The sequence below is a fragment of the Coregonus clupeaformis genome, chromosome 1 (assembly GCF_020615455.1).
Source record: "Coregonus clupeaformis isolate EN_2021a chromosome 1, ASM2061545v1, whole genome shotgun sequence".
In the NCBI taxonomy this organism is placed as follows: domain Eukaryota; kingdom Metazoa; phylum Chordata; class Actinopteri; order Salmoniformes; family Salmonidae; genus Coregonus; species Coregonus clupeaformis.
The window spans coordinates 45,375,217-45,389,105 of NC_059192.1; the positions used below are offsets into that span (position 1 = coordinate 45,375,217).

Consider the following 13,889-nt stretch of genomic DNA (forward strand, 5'->3'; position numbering starts at 1 on the left):
GTGGTAGAAGGGACTTCACGGACCACAGATCTGACTTCCTGAGGTACTCTTGGTACTAAAGAACCCCTCCCCCATTTTACTGCAGTCACGTAGGTCGTACTGGGGTATAGATGTAAAAAATCCCTAAAAATCCTTTAAAATTAGCCTCAAGGTTGCCTTGTTAAATCTTGTTCATTCCCTTAAATTAAATACCATGACTGTTTTCTCATTAGCTGGGAATGTTGTTTGAAATGTCTGATACATACTTTGGTGAAATCGTTATCAACCTACTGCATACCAGTTAAAAATATATATTTCGGTGTACAGGGTGTGCTATTAGCGTGCTAACACTCAGTAAAACAGACTGATAGCGTAACTTTTGAGTGTAATGGAGTTGACTGGTGACTATAGCTATGTTTACATCCAATTGGCGACAGATCTTCATGCAAATATTCTAAAATCCACGTAAAAACAATATGCACATTTTCCCACTAGAGATGTGTTTCCATCAAATTGACTTATTGAGGATAAACGGCTGTGCGTGATGACATAGTGCACATAAAAACTACTTTTGCGGTTAAATTCTCATGTACCGAATAAAAAATACAAGTTAAATGGTTTCCATCGCATTTTCAACTCTACTAATGGTGTTGTCATTAAAAAATTGCGTTATGGCTTCCCGAGTGGCGCAGCGGTCTAAGGCACTGCATCGCAGTGTTGCGATCGAACCCCAGGCTGTGTCACAACTGGCCGTGACCGGGAGTCCCATAGGGCGGTGCACAATTGGCCCAGCATCGTCCAGGTTAGTGGAGGGTTTGGCCGGGGGGGCTTTACTTGGCTCATCGCGCTCTAGCGACTCCTTGTGGCGGGCCGGGCGCCTGCAGGCTGACTTTGGCCGTCAGTTGATCAGTGTTTCCTCTGACACATTGGTGCAGCTGCCTTGAGGGTCAAACGAGCGGGTGTTAAGATGCGCGGATTGGCGAGTCATGTTTTGGAGGACGCATGATTCAACCTTCGCCTCTCCTGAGCCCGTTGGGGAGTTGCAGCGATGAGACAAGATCGTAATTGAATCGCAATTGGACATCACGAAATTAGGGAGAAAAGGGGGGTAAAAAACAGTATTATTTAAAACATGTGGGGTTATATAGCGAATGTGCCCACTATGGTCTTGGCACGTGCGCTCTAGCCAACAGCTCGCAGATACAGTGCAGGAATAGCCTACATGATGAGGTTATTATGGACAAATGAGCAAGATTATTTTTAGTTGTCAAACGGCAGCCAAGCATCAATCATCATGTCACCAGAATAAGACCCTCAATATTTATTGGAAAGGAGCATCAAGCTCATCATCGTGCACTTTCACCACCCTGTGAAGTTCATCATAACTTATTTCATCTGTAGCCTAATAAACTGCATGCTTTCCCGAGTCGTAGTGGGAGGACCACACAACATATCGTCGCGTGACTCCAAGTTTACTTCGATATGAGGATTATTTTATCAATTTTTGCGCATAAAAGGGTGTCCAGCGGCATTTCTCTCATAATTAACTTCACAGACACAAAAATATCCCACCTTGTCTAGTGTATTTTGTTTAGTCAACAAATTAGCTGTTTCCATCAGGCCTGTCGTGACATTTTTTACCCGACGTACTTTACTAGCATAACAATGTTGGATGGAAACATGGTTTATGACATGAACCAGAGGAGGCTGGAGGGAGGAGCTATAGGAGGACGGGCTCATTGTAATGGCTGGAATGAAATGAACAGAACAAAATCAAACATGTGGTTTGCATATGTTTGATACCGTTCCATCTATTCCATTCCAGCCATTACAATGAGCCTGTCCTCCTATAGCTCCTCCCATCAGCCTCCTCTGACATGAATATACATCATTCACAACATTTGGACAGGAGCTGTAATCCAGTTATAATAACAAAAAGTAAACTATGTGTTACGTTATTGCTTGAATTTAGGCTTGGCTGAACTGCTTTCAATGGGGAAAGATTGCTTCCGTAATTTTCGTTGAAAACGTCACTTTCCGTGTGGACCTATGGTCACAATGACTATGTCTCAGCGGTAGCTGTAATATGAAACTAATGCCCGCTATATGCCCGCTGTTTGTATTTCATGATCACAGTCATGCTAAACACATCATATTCCTCAATCGAGGTAAACTAGATGTTGGGTCGAGTGTCTTTGATTCACAACGGTTTTTCTCAATAGTCTCAGTGTTCTCTGATAATTCTTCAGGCATCTACTCTTCCCTCCTCCCTCTCAGGCTGTGGCTGCTGTGGACTTGGGACCTTGGCTTACTGTATTATCTCCAAAGCCACTTATAATATTCTCACATGATCAGCAGCTCTAATGTGCACCAATTACGTCTGTGGAATCCAATGTACCACTGGAGAATTAGAAAATGCAATATATCAATGTGATAGATACAGTAAAAAACATCAGATGGTCACACACAACAACACAGCAGCTTGAAACAACATGCTCATTCAATTATTATCTTGAGGAAAAACATGACCTCTCCCAGTCTCATTGGCACAGGACTAGTTGGTTGCTGCACTCAATCAAATATTCTATTGAATTCCTCCCCTAGTGGTTGGATGGTTAAACCACATTCCCCACTCAAAAGGCCCTTCTCACTTTACCTCACAGGATGAAGTCTTTCCTGAACCATTTGAGCAAAACCCCTCCATTCAACAACTTCCCACCTCCCTCCTCCCCACTCCTATTCCCCTTCCCTTTTGAGAGAGCGGGGCTTCTCCCAAATGAACAATGCCCACACCTTGAACAGAGCCACTGATTTGAGGGGCCATTGTGTGGTGAGAGCAGGGTTTGTCCCACAAGTGTCTGGTCTCTGTTATCATGGAGCTCCCCTGTCTGTGTGGAACTTTATGGCTTGTTATCCTACAACCCCCCCCCCTATCTCCTGATGAGGATTGCTGAATGACTACTCTACACTGACTCTCTAATGTAGCCTCATTTGCACCAAGAGAAGGGGAGGGAGAAAGACATAGAGAAAGAGAGGGGAACGGCACCATAACATAACACTGCACTTGGAGGGTTGGTTGGCAAAGACAGCTGGGCCAACCACAGTAGAGGGGTGATAATGAGTCATAACTGTGAGGGGCTGGTGGCCCCCGCAAACCCTGGCAAACTATGTTCATGAACCCATACACACACACACACACACACACACACACACACAGATATCATTGTAGACTCTGTAACTGATATGCTTGCAATACATGCATCAGTGCTTACCTCAACAACCTGCCTTGTGTCCAACCTGAAGTTGAAGTCTCCGAAGACAAAATATGGCACCTTTTCAAACCTCTGGTCAGTGATCCTGAAAAAGATGAAAACAGCTTGTCATCAACAGTGAATTGCTTCAAGTGGAGTAGGCCTATACTCTTGATGGGCCTCTCAGGTTGGCCTTTGTGGTTGGTTGCCTTTGGGCATTTAATTTCATTTATGAGGTGCACAGCACCACCTGGTGGCACAAACACAGTGGTCAGAAGTTTTCACCCCAGTGGAGAATAATATTCAACATGACAAAAATCCAAAACAGAATTGTAAAGCAGTTAACCTCTATGGGATCGGTGTCCCGTATTCGGGACGGTTGAGCTAACATGCGCTAATGTGATTAGCATGACTGTTGTAAGTAACAACAAACTTTCCAGGACATAGACATGTCTTATATAGGCAGAAAGCTTAAATTCTTGTTAATCTAACTGCACTGTCCAATTTACAGTAACTATTACAGTGAAAAAATACCATGCTATTGTTTGAGGAGAGTGCACAACAACAAAAAACGTATCACGGCAACTGGTTTGATACATTCACCTCTGAAGTTAAATAATGTACTTATATTCAGTAATCTTGCTCTGATTTGTCATCCCAGAGATAAAATGTAGCATATATTTGTTTGATAAAATCCATTTTTATATTCAAATGTAGAAACTGAGTTCTACAGTTTGAACCCCTGCTGTCTCTGGCTCCACACCCATCCCGCCATCTAGATGTGTGAAAGTTAGTGTATAAGCTAATGATCCATCATGTATGACATTCCTGGGAGTGTGTAAACTTACATGTTGTATTACCATATCATTTATAGTTATGTAGTTGAAAATGTATAAATTGACCAATTCGGCACATTTGGGCAGAATTGATACAAAAAAGTCCAGTATTGCAATGCTTAATTTAAGCAATCTGAAACTTTGCGCGCACTCTGCTGCCATCAAGTGGGCAAAATCTAAATTGCGCCTAAACTGCAATATTACAGTGGCTTGCGAAAGTATTCACCCCCCTTGGCATTTTTCCTATTTTGTTGCCTTACAACCTGGAATTAAAATGGATTTTTGGGGGGTTTGTATCATTTGATTTACACAACATGCCTACCACTTTGAAGATGCAAAATCTTTTTGGGGGTGAAAAAAACTATAAATAAGACAAAAAAACAGAAAACTTGAGTGTGCATAAGTATTCACCCCCCCAAAGTCAATACTTTGTAGAGCCACCTTTTGCAGCAATTACAGCTGCAAGTCTTTTGGGGTATGTTCCTATAAGCTTGGCACATCTAGCCACTGGGATTTTTACCCATTCTTCATGGCAAAACTGCTCCAGCTCCTTCAAGTTGGATGGGTTCCTCTGGTGTACAGCAATCTTTAAGTCATACCACATATTCTCAATTGGATTGAGGTCTGGGCTTTGACTAGGCCATTCCAAGACATTTAAATGTTTCCCCTTAAACCACTCAAGTGTTGCTTTAGCAGTATGCTTAGGGTCATTGTCCTAATGGAAGGTGAACCTCCGTCCCAGTCTCAAATCTCTGGAAGACTGAAACAGGTTTCCCTCAAGAATTTCCCTGTATTTAGCGCCATCCATCATTCCTTCAATTCTGACCAGTTTCCCAGTCCCTGCTGATGAAAAACATCCCCACAGCATGATGCTGCCACCACCATGCTTCACTGTGGTGATGGTGTTCTCGGGGTGATGAGAGGTGTTGGGTTTGCGCCAGACATTTCCTTGATGGCCAAAAAGCTACATTTTAGTCTCCTCTGACCAGAGTACCTTCTTCCATATGTTTGGGGAGTCTCCCACATGCCTTTTGGCGAATACCAAACGTGTTTGCTTATTTTTTTCTTTAAGCAATGGCTTTTTTCTGGCCACTCTTCCGTAAAGCCCAGCTCTGTGGAGTGTACGGCTTAAAGTGGTCCTATGGACAGATACTCCAATCTCCGCTGTGGAGCTTTGCAGCTCCTGCAGGGTTATCTTTGCTCTCTTTGTTGCCTCTCTGATTAATGCCCTCCGTGCCTGGTCCGTGAGTTTTGGTGGGCGGCCCTCTCTTGGCAGGTTTGTTGTGGTGCCATATTCTTTCCATTTTTTAATAATGGATTTAATGGTGCTCCGTGGGATGTTCAAAGTTTCGGATATTTTTTTATAACCCAACCCTGATCTGTACTTCTCCACAACTTTGTCCCTGACCTGTTTGGAGAGCTCCTTGGTCTTTATTGTGCCCCTTGCTTAGTGGTGTTGCAGACTCTGGGGCCTTTCAGAACAGGTGTATATATACTGAGATCATGTGACAAATCGTGTGACACTTAGATTGCACACAGGTGGACTTTATTTAACTAATTATGTGACTTCTGAAGGTAATTGGTTGCACCAGATCTTATTTAGGGGCTTCATAGCAAAGGGGGTGAATATATATGCATGTACCACTTTTCCGTTATTTATTTTGTTAGAATTTTTTATTTCACTTCACCAATTTGGACTATTTTGTGTATGTCCATTACATGAAATCCAAATAAAAATCAATTTAAATGACAGGTTGTAATGCAACAAAATAGGAAAAATGCCAAGGGGGATGAATACTTTTGCAAGGCACTGTATATTGTGGCCTTTCTCTTGCATTTCAAAGATGATGGAACAAAATAATTAATAGAAAACGCATGTTTTTTTGTTTGTATTATCTTTCACCAGATCTAATGTGTTATATTCTCTTACATTAATTTCACATTTCCACAAACTTCAAAGTGTTTCCTTCAAATGGTATCAAGAATATGCATATCCTTGTTTCAGGTCCTGAGCTACAGTCAGTTAGATTTGGGTGTGTCATTTTAGGCGAAAATTGAAAAAATGGGTCCGATCCGCATGAGGTTAACATGAATAGGTTTGAGTAGATCAGGGCCTTTCAAATATTGTTAATCTCTAGTATAACTGAATTAGCTGTGCAAGTTTCAAATGATGTTCTAGTAATGTGATTGAGTTGATTTGAACATGCTGTTCCAAATAGTGTATGAGCAGATTTGATTGAGACTGTGTTGACAGTATTATCTATTTTCTATGGGAAGCTGCTATACTTTGCATGGAATTTAAACAGTCATGAACTCTGTCCCAATATCCACACTTAAATACTACCTAGTATGTGTTGATGTATTGACCATTCAGCCATGGATATAGGGACATGATCATTGAACAGTAACATGGTCACAGAACAGTAACAGAGAAAGAAATCCAGTAACCCACAGTATCTAATAGAATCAAATATATAGAACTGTGTGTGAGGTAGAGAGGATTCATGGAGTCCACATCCCAGGTTCATGGAATGCTTCCAGATCTACAGCAGCACTGGCATCCGAGCGTATTTAAAACGCACCTAAGCGACGTATAATTAACTTCCTATACCTAATCATTGACTTAAAAGAGGCCCCCTCTTACAGGGGAGAGATAAGAAATTAAGACGACAGAGTTAGCGCTGCTAGCCTACTTGTGTAATTAATGATTCAGAATGCTAGCGCCTTGCTAATCGGGGGGGGGGGATAAATCGCCGGGTGGAGGGCGGACTCTCTCCCGGCCCCCTGATAACAATATATTTATGAGGCCATAAAAAGAGAAGGCACTCTGTGGTGGGTCCATTCCTAGACCTCTGTCGTAAAGCATCACCACAGCCCAGCCAGTGTTTCTCTAAGGAGGAGGGGAGGGGGGTGCTTGTTGTGGGGAGACTGGGGGACACCTGCACCTTAGACTACCAGTCATGGGTGTTCGGGGTGGGGGTAACACACAGACTGGGTGATGTCATCAATGACCTTCCCCAGCCATGGGGACTGTAAAAGCACTCTATTCAAAGGACAGCTCACCCTGTACTTGTTGTAGCCTAGTGGTTAAGAGTGTTGGGCCAGCAAACAAAAGATCGCTTGTTCGAATCCCAGAGCAGACTAGGTGAAAAATCTGTCGATGTGACCTTGAGCAAGGCACTTAACCCTAATTGCTCCTGTAAGTCACTCTGGATAAGAGCATCTGCTAAATGACTAAAATGTAAATGTGCAAGTGGCCAATGGAATGGCCACTTCAACACAGTAACATTCCTTGGGTCCCTTAAATATATGTGTTTGCAAACCCATGTCTCTCAGTGTCCCGGGGCAAAATGGGCCACAATTTAAAATCAAAGTTCTCCGTAAAAATAAATATAGGCCTAATAAAAGTAAAGGTTATAGTGACGATTAGGATGAGAATAGTATTCAAATAATAGTATTGCCTTTCAAATACAACATATTATCTGTGTATGCTGAGCATGTAACTCGTACAACGGAGGTTTGCCAACATGTAACATTATGAACATTTGAAGACACAGACAGCTTTAAGGTGGCTTTATTCTTAAAAAAGTGAATGGAGCACATACGCATAGAGGAGGAGAGAGAGAGCGAGAAAGAGAGAGAGTGGGGGAGAAAAGAGAGAGCGGAGAATGAGAGTGAAGCGAGTACGGGACGGGACGGGGGGTATAAAATAGAGAAGAGAGTGAGTGTGGCGGGAGAGAGCAGAGAGAGTGAGGAAAGGGACAAGTGAGAAACCAAAGAGAGATGATTCAGACCATGCCTCTCTCCCCAGTGAGTGTGTGTGTTTCCCCAGGGCCCAGTGCTGTGGCGAGCCTGTTCCCAGCTTTATCCCTCTAATAGGCATGTCTAATGCGGTAGCCCTGGCTGTTTTGTCTGTAGGGCTAAAGGTATCAGCCGCAGGTCAGAAGGTAACACTCTGTTTACATGATCATTTCCTAAAGCGCTTGTGGTGACCCGCTGGTGTGAAAGTTGACTTTTGCTTGGCCTTTATGGCGGCCCGAAGAATCGACATTAGCCACAGCGGACTGGGTGTGAATGGGGCTGTGGTGGGGGGTCCTGAGGGCCCCCTGCAGGCCCCCCAGCGGGGGCCCCATTAGTCGCGTCATCACAGTTCATTCAAGCAAACTGTAACAGTGTCAGCGACATTTCCACACAAAGACGCACTTCTTTACACAGTCTATAAACATGCTTCCCCCGGCCAATTCAACGCACGGTGACACCTCTGAAAGAGGCTCTTTACAGGGGCTGTTCTCACTGGGGGGGGGGACCTATCAGTCAGGCCTTCCTGGGGCTACACAAAAGACAGGGTCAGCCGCTAATTTATAACATGGCCCCCCAACTCTGCTCCCAGGCCCCCTACCGCAGCCGCACAAAGCACAGGGAGCACATTCCTCACACATTCACTGCTCACACACACACACATAAATGGCTTAAGGCTTATTCAGATTGAAGAGAGTTGCAGCAGAAGCACCGCGGCGAGATTTCAATTGACATAATATGTACATAAACTTTTCAATTTACATTAGCAACGGACTGTCATGTGCCGAGAGAGAATTCGGGGGCTTGGCAACAGACATTCTTGCACTGCAGCTTAAAATTTACCGTAAATATCCCAGTCACGTTAGCCTATAGTATAGCCACTTGCCAGTAAGCATGCTTAAAAAAACGATTCAACTATGCAAGCAACTTTTCATCTTAACCATATAACACTCTTGAATAATGCAACCAAACCACAATACACTCCTGAATAATACAACAATTCACAATCATGTGCAGACAATTAAACAGTTTATTTTCTTGTCCGTACACTCATTACATTTTAGCTTCAAGACAAAAGCTAGCTAGCTTGCTAAAGCTAACACATCTTCATCAAGTAACGTTACGTTAGCCTATCAAAAATGAATGATTAATTCAAATTCAACTCAGCTGCACACTACAAAAGCCAATGCAGAGCCATCCATTGTGAGTGTGATTTTGAGAATTTTGGAGAATGTTAACATTGTGAAGAATGTGCTTCTTGACGTCTGGCTCAATGGGCCAGGGGAGGACCCCTGATGTGACCTGTGACACCCAGGGGTGGCCATCCGCTACCAGCCCCCCTCTCCCACCCTACCCAGCTCTCCCAGTTGAGTCAGGCCAGAAGGGTGGTGGTGGTGGATAAACCAACCCAACAACGTCAAACCCAAAGACTGATCAAATCCCACAGCATTTCTAATAGGGACGCAAACAAACCCAGGGAGGAAGGTTGTCAGCCACTTGATCTGGTGGTGTTGGGTGGACTGGTATAGGTGGAGATACAAGCCTGTCCAATCTCTTCTCAGCAGTAGCTCACATCTGACAAATCCAATATGCATGGGAGCCACATCTTAAAGCTTGTGAACCTATCATATCGCCTCATTTCTGTAGATCTCTATTCTGCAGATACAGTTGAAGTCGGAAGTTTACATACACTTAGGTTGGAGTCATTAAAACTTGTTTTTCAACCACTCCACACATTTCTTTTTAACAAACTATAGTTTTGGCAAGTCGGTTAGGACATCTACTTTGTGCATGACACAAGTAATTTTTCCAACAATTGTTTACAGACAGATTATTTCACTTATAATTCAATGTATCACAATTCCAGTAGGTCAGAAGTTTACATACACTAAGTTGACTGTGCCTTTAAACAGCTTGGAAAATTCCAGAAAATGATGTCATGGCTTTAGAAGCTTCTGATAGGCTAATTGACATCATTTGAGTCAATTGGAGGTGTACCTGTGGATGTATTTCAAGGCCTACCTTCAAACTCAGTGCCTCTTTGCTTGACATCATGGGAAAATCAAAAGAAATCAGCCAAGACCTCAGAAAAATAATTGTAGACCTCCACAAGTCTGGTTCATCCTTGGGAGCAATTTCCAAATGTCTGAAGGTACCACGTTCATCTGTACAAACAATAGTACGCAAGTATAAACACCATGGGACCACGCAGCCGTCATACCGCTCAGGAAGGAGACGCGTTCGGTCTCCTAGAGATGAACGTACTTTGGTGCGAAAAGTGCAAATCAATCCCAGAACAACAGCAAAGGACCTTGTGAAGATGCTGGACGAAACAGGTACAAAAGTATCTATATCCACAGTACAACAAGTCCTATATCGACATAACCTGAAAGGCCGCTCAGCAAGGAAGAAGCCACTGCTCCAAAACCGCCATAAAAAAGCCAGACTACGGTTTGCAACTGCACATGGGGACAAAGATCGTACTTTTTGGAGAAATGTCCTCTGGTCTGATGAAACAAAAATAGAACTGTTTGGCCATAATGACCATCGTTATGTTTGGAGGAAAAAGGAGGACGTTTGCAAGCCAAAGAACACCATCCCAACCGTGAAGCACGGGGGTGGCAGCATCATGCTGTGGGGGTGCTTTGCTGAAGGAGGGACTGGCGCACTTCACAAAATAGATGGCATCATGAGGAAGGAATATTATGTGGATATATTGAAGCAACATCTTAAGACATCAGTCAGGAAGTGAAAGCTTGGTCGCAAATGGGTCTTCCAAATGGACAATGACCCCAAGCATACTTCCAAAGTTGTGGCAAAATGGCTTAAGGACAACAAAGTCAAGGTATTGGAGTGGCCATCACAAAGCCCTGACCTCAATCCTATAGAATATGTGTGGGCAGAACTGAAAAAGCGTGTGCGAGCAAGGAGGCCTACAAACCTGACTCACCAGCTCTGTCAGGAGGAACGGGCCAAAATTCACCCAACTTATTGTGGGAAGCTTGTGGGAGGCTACCCGAAACATTTGACACAAGTTAAACAATTTAGAGGCAATGCTACCAAATACTAATTGAGTGTATGTGAACTTCTGACCCACTGGGAATGTGATGAAATGAAATAAATCATTCTCTCTACTATTATTCTGACATTTCACATTCTTAAAATAAAGTGGTGATCCTAACTGACCGACGACAGGGAATTTTTACTAGGATTAAATGTCAGGAAATGTGAAAAATGTATTTGGCTAAGGTGTATGTAAACTTCCGACTTCAACTGTACATAACTAGGTAAATTGGTTGTAGACAATATACAGTATTTACTCATTTACGGTTTTTCAATCCCCACGGCTGCAGAGCTAATAGTGAATGGTAGCTACTTGCTAATGAATTAATCCTATACTGGGCGAGAAAGGTATCAGTGGAGACTGACTGGGGGGATTAACCCCTGCTGCCCCAGGCCTCCCAGTGTGAGGAGGCAGTTCACAGTCACACACTGACACCCCTCTCCACCCCACTACCCCACATGCAGGGCTATACTGTATACGGTCCCTAGCAGAGCTAGCACTGTCCAGTGTTCTATGTGATCCTAAACACAACTAGCCACCAAAAGGCTAGCCTATGCTCCCCTTCAGTGTCTACTGAATAGTGTTGCAAAATTCCAGGAACCTTCAATCAATTCCCTAGCTTTCCAGATATCCTGGTTCCTGTTTATTCCCTCCTGATTCAGGTAATTTCGGGAAAATGTATTGAAAGTTCCTGGAATTTTGCAACCCTACTACTGAATGACATAAGGCAGCAACCACAGTATTCCCTGTGCCACACAAACACACAGGTCATTGCAGGTGCTTTCATGCAAACCCAAATAAGCATAAGCACACACATTGAGTCAATCCAATGCTCTTAAAAAACAATTATACCATCACATAATTCACCACACCTCCACTAAAACACTATTTATAAATGTTGTATGATCACGTACACGCACGCACCACACTACCCTGTCTAATAAATGTATCCGGCTTTTCTGGAGGACCTCTGCAATTATTCAGTCCTTCTTCCAGCTGAACATGTCTATTGCCTGGAAACAGGCTCTCCTTTCTCTCCTCTGTTGTTCTGGGGAAAACCTTAAGGGAAACATTTAGATTGGAGGGCTCTTTGAGATGCTCTGACAGTTGACTGATGTCCGTCCATAAAATGACAAAGAATTGCTGTAATGGCGGCCAGTGCGGCCCACTGCTTCCCCCTGGGAAACTAATTGCCCTGAATTGTTAACGGCAACATTATTTTTTTGCCAATCATTGCTTTTCAATGCCCCGAAAATGAGCATGAAACAAGCCTTTTCAGCGAACAAAACAGTTAAATGTCTCCAATGTTGATCAAATTAACTTCAGCTGTGTGACAATGGACTATATTTGTGTGAAAATAATGGCGGGGGACAAAGGGGGTCTTTATGCCAGGATTTCACGGTCGTAATGTAAAACTGTTCTCTCCTGAACCGGACCAGCCAATCAAAGGGAGAGAACAAAAAGGAACACAACTCCAATCCACAAAAGATTTTTAGCAAAAGATACAAATGTGTTGATTTGATCTCATGGCTATCATTTCACATGGTTATTGGCAGCCTGCTTTCCCATCCTCTTGGCCAGGGCCCTGAATACTGAATTAGCACATCAGACTCTGTGTCCTCCTTACACCAGCAGTCCTAAGCAAATTAGAGTCATAGATATCAACGCTTCCTTATGGGAAAAAGGGTCTGTAAAAGTCTCATAAGGAAGCATTGATATCTAAAGATAAAATGTTCTAATGCAGTGGTTTTATCAAAAACACAATTTCAGGATCATATATCAAATGTATATTTCCGATATTAAGAACATAGCATAATTTTTTGAATATTCACGTGCTCCATGAAAAAATGTCTTATGTAATGAAACAATGATGCCAAACATCAAGGGAGACATTAATAAAAAGGGTTATTAACTTTAGATTCTGTTTGATGCTCATATCTCCGTTTTCAAAGGTGAAGGCGTGGGGAAATAAAAACAAGTAGGGAGGGTTTACATTTCAAACAGGACTTTCCCTGCTCTCATGAAGCTGCCGGCCACACATCAGCCGGAGACCAGAGAAGTGCCTTTTTGATGTGACTCAATGGAGAGGTTTGGCTGGCTAAACGCTGTTCCTTCTCAGCATTGTTCCCCGGAGGCCTTGAAGCGCTTTGGAAATAAACACTGTTTAGCAGTTAAAAGGGCCACAGAGGAAGGGGCTTATCAGATGTGTTCTCAATGGGCCGTAAACTGCATTACTAGCCTGGGCCCTAGATAAGGGAAGGGGCTAAGGTTGGGCCCAGCCAAGGAGCTCGCTCCCTAGACTGGCTCGCTGACCAGGCTCCTGCACCAGCAGCCCCTCTGGATCTCAGCTGGTGGTGTCCACTTCCCCTCCTTACCCCCTCTCCACAATGAGAGATTAGAGCACAGAGCTCAGAGAGAGAGAGAGAGAGAGAGAGGGGGGCCTTGGCTATAGATATTCACCCTCTCCCTTTTCCTGCTCTCTTTCTGGGGTAGGAGTCAGAGTTAGGACAATGGCCAAAATGAGGGTTCCCAACCGGCCGCTGAATGGGAACACTGTTGGTGGTAGCGCTTCATTCAAAGCCGGCCTGGGCACATTGTCCTCCCCGATCGGCGGAAGAGAATGGAGTTCGCTGGTGGCTGCCAAAAGGTTAGCAGCCTCTGTGAAAGGAGCAGCCCATTATGCACTGCCCCTAACAGAGCCCAGGGTCTTTTGTGTGCCCCTCCCCCCCCCAGCCAGCTTTTTCACTCTCTCAGGCGGGCCGGATCTACGCCCAAGTGTTTCCCCAAAGTGAGCGATTGAGGCGCGATGCCCCCCTTCACCCCCTGCATGGGATACCAGCCTAGCCAGAACATAGGCCTACACCTCCCATACCCTTTAGGTTACCCCTCCCACCTCCCGAAAAAGGGCAAAAATCCCCTGCCATTGTCACCTTTTAATGATATGTCCCAGGAATTAACAGC

At 43.9% G+C, this 13,889-nt stretch overlaps 1 protein-coding gene across 2 annotated transcripts in view; it reads right to left on the reverse strand.

The window, feature by feature from the left end:
* Nucleotides 1-13,889, reverse strand: part of LOC121569244 (inositol polyphosphate-5-phosphatase A-like) — a 233,116-nt gene that overhangs the window by 54,807 nt on the left and 164,420 nt on the right. For both annotated transcript variants that reach the window (XM_041880055.2, XM_041880046.2), the window contains exon 9: nucleotides 3,252-3,336. In XM_041880055.2, the coding sequence (XP_041735989.1) occupies nucleotides 3,252-3,336 (85 nt within the window). The remainder of the gene's footprint in view (nucleotides 1-3,251; nucleotides 3,337-13,889) is intronic.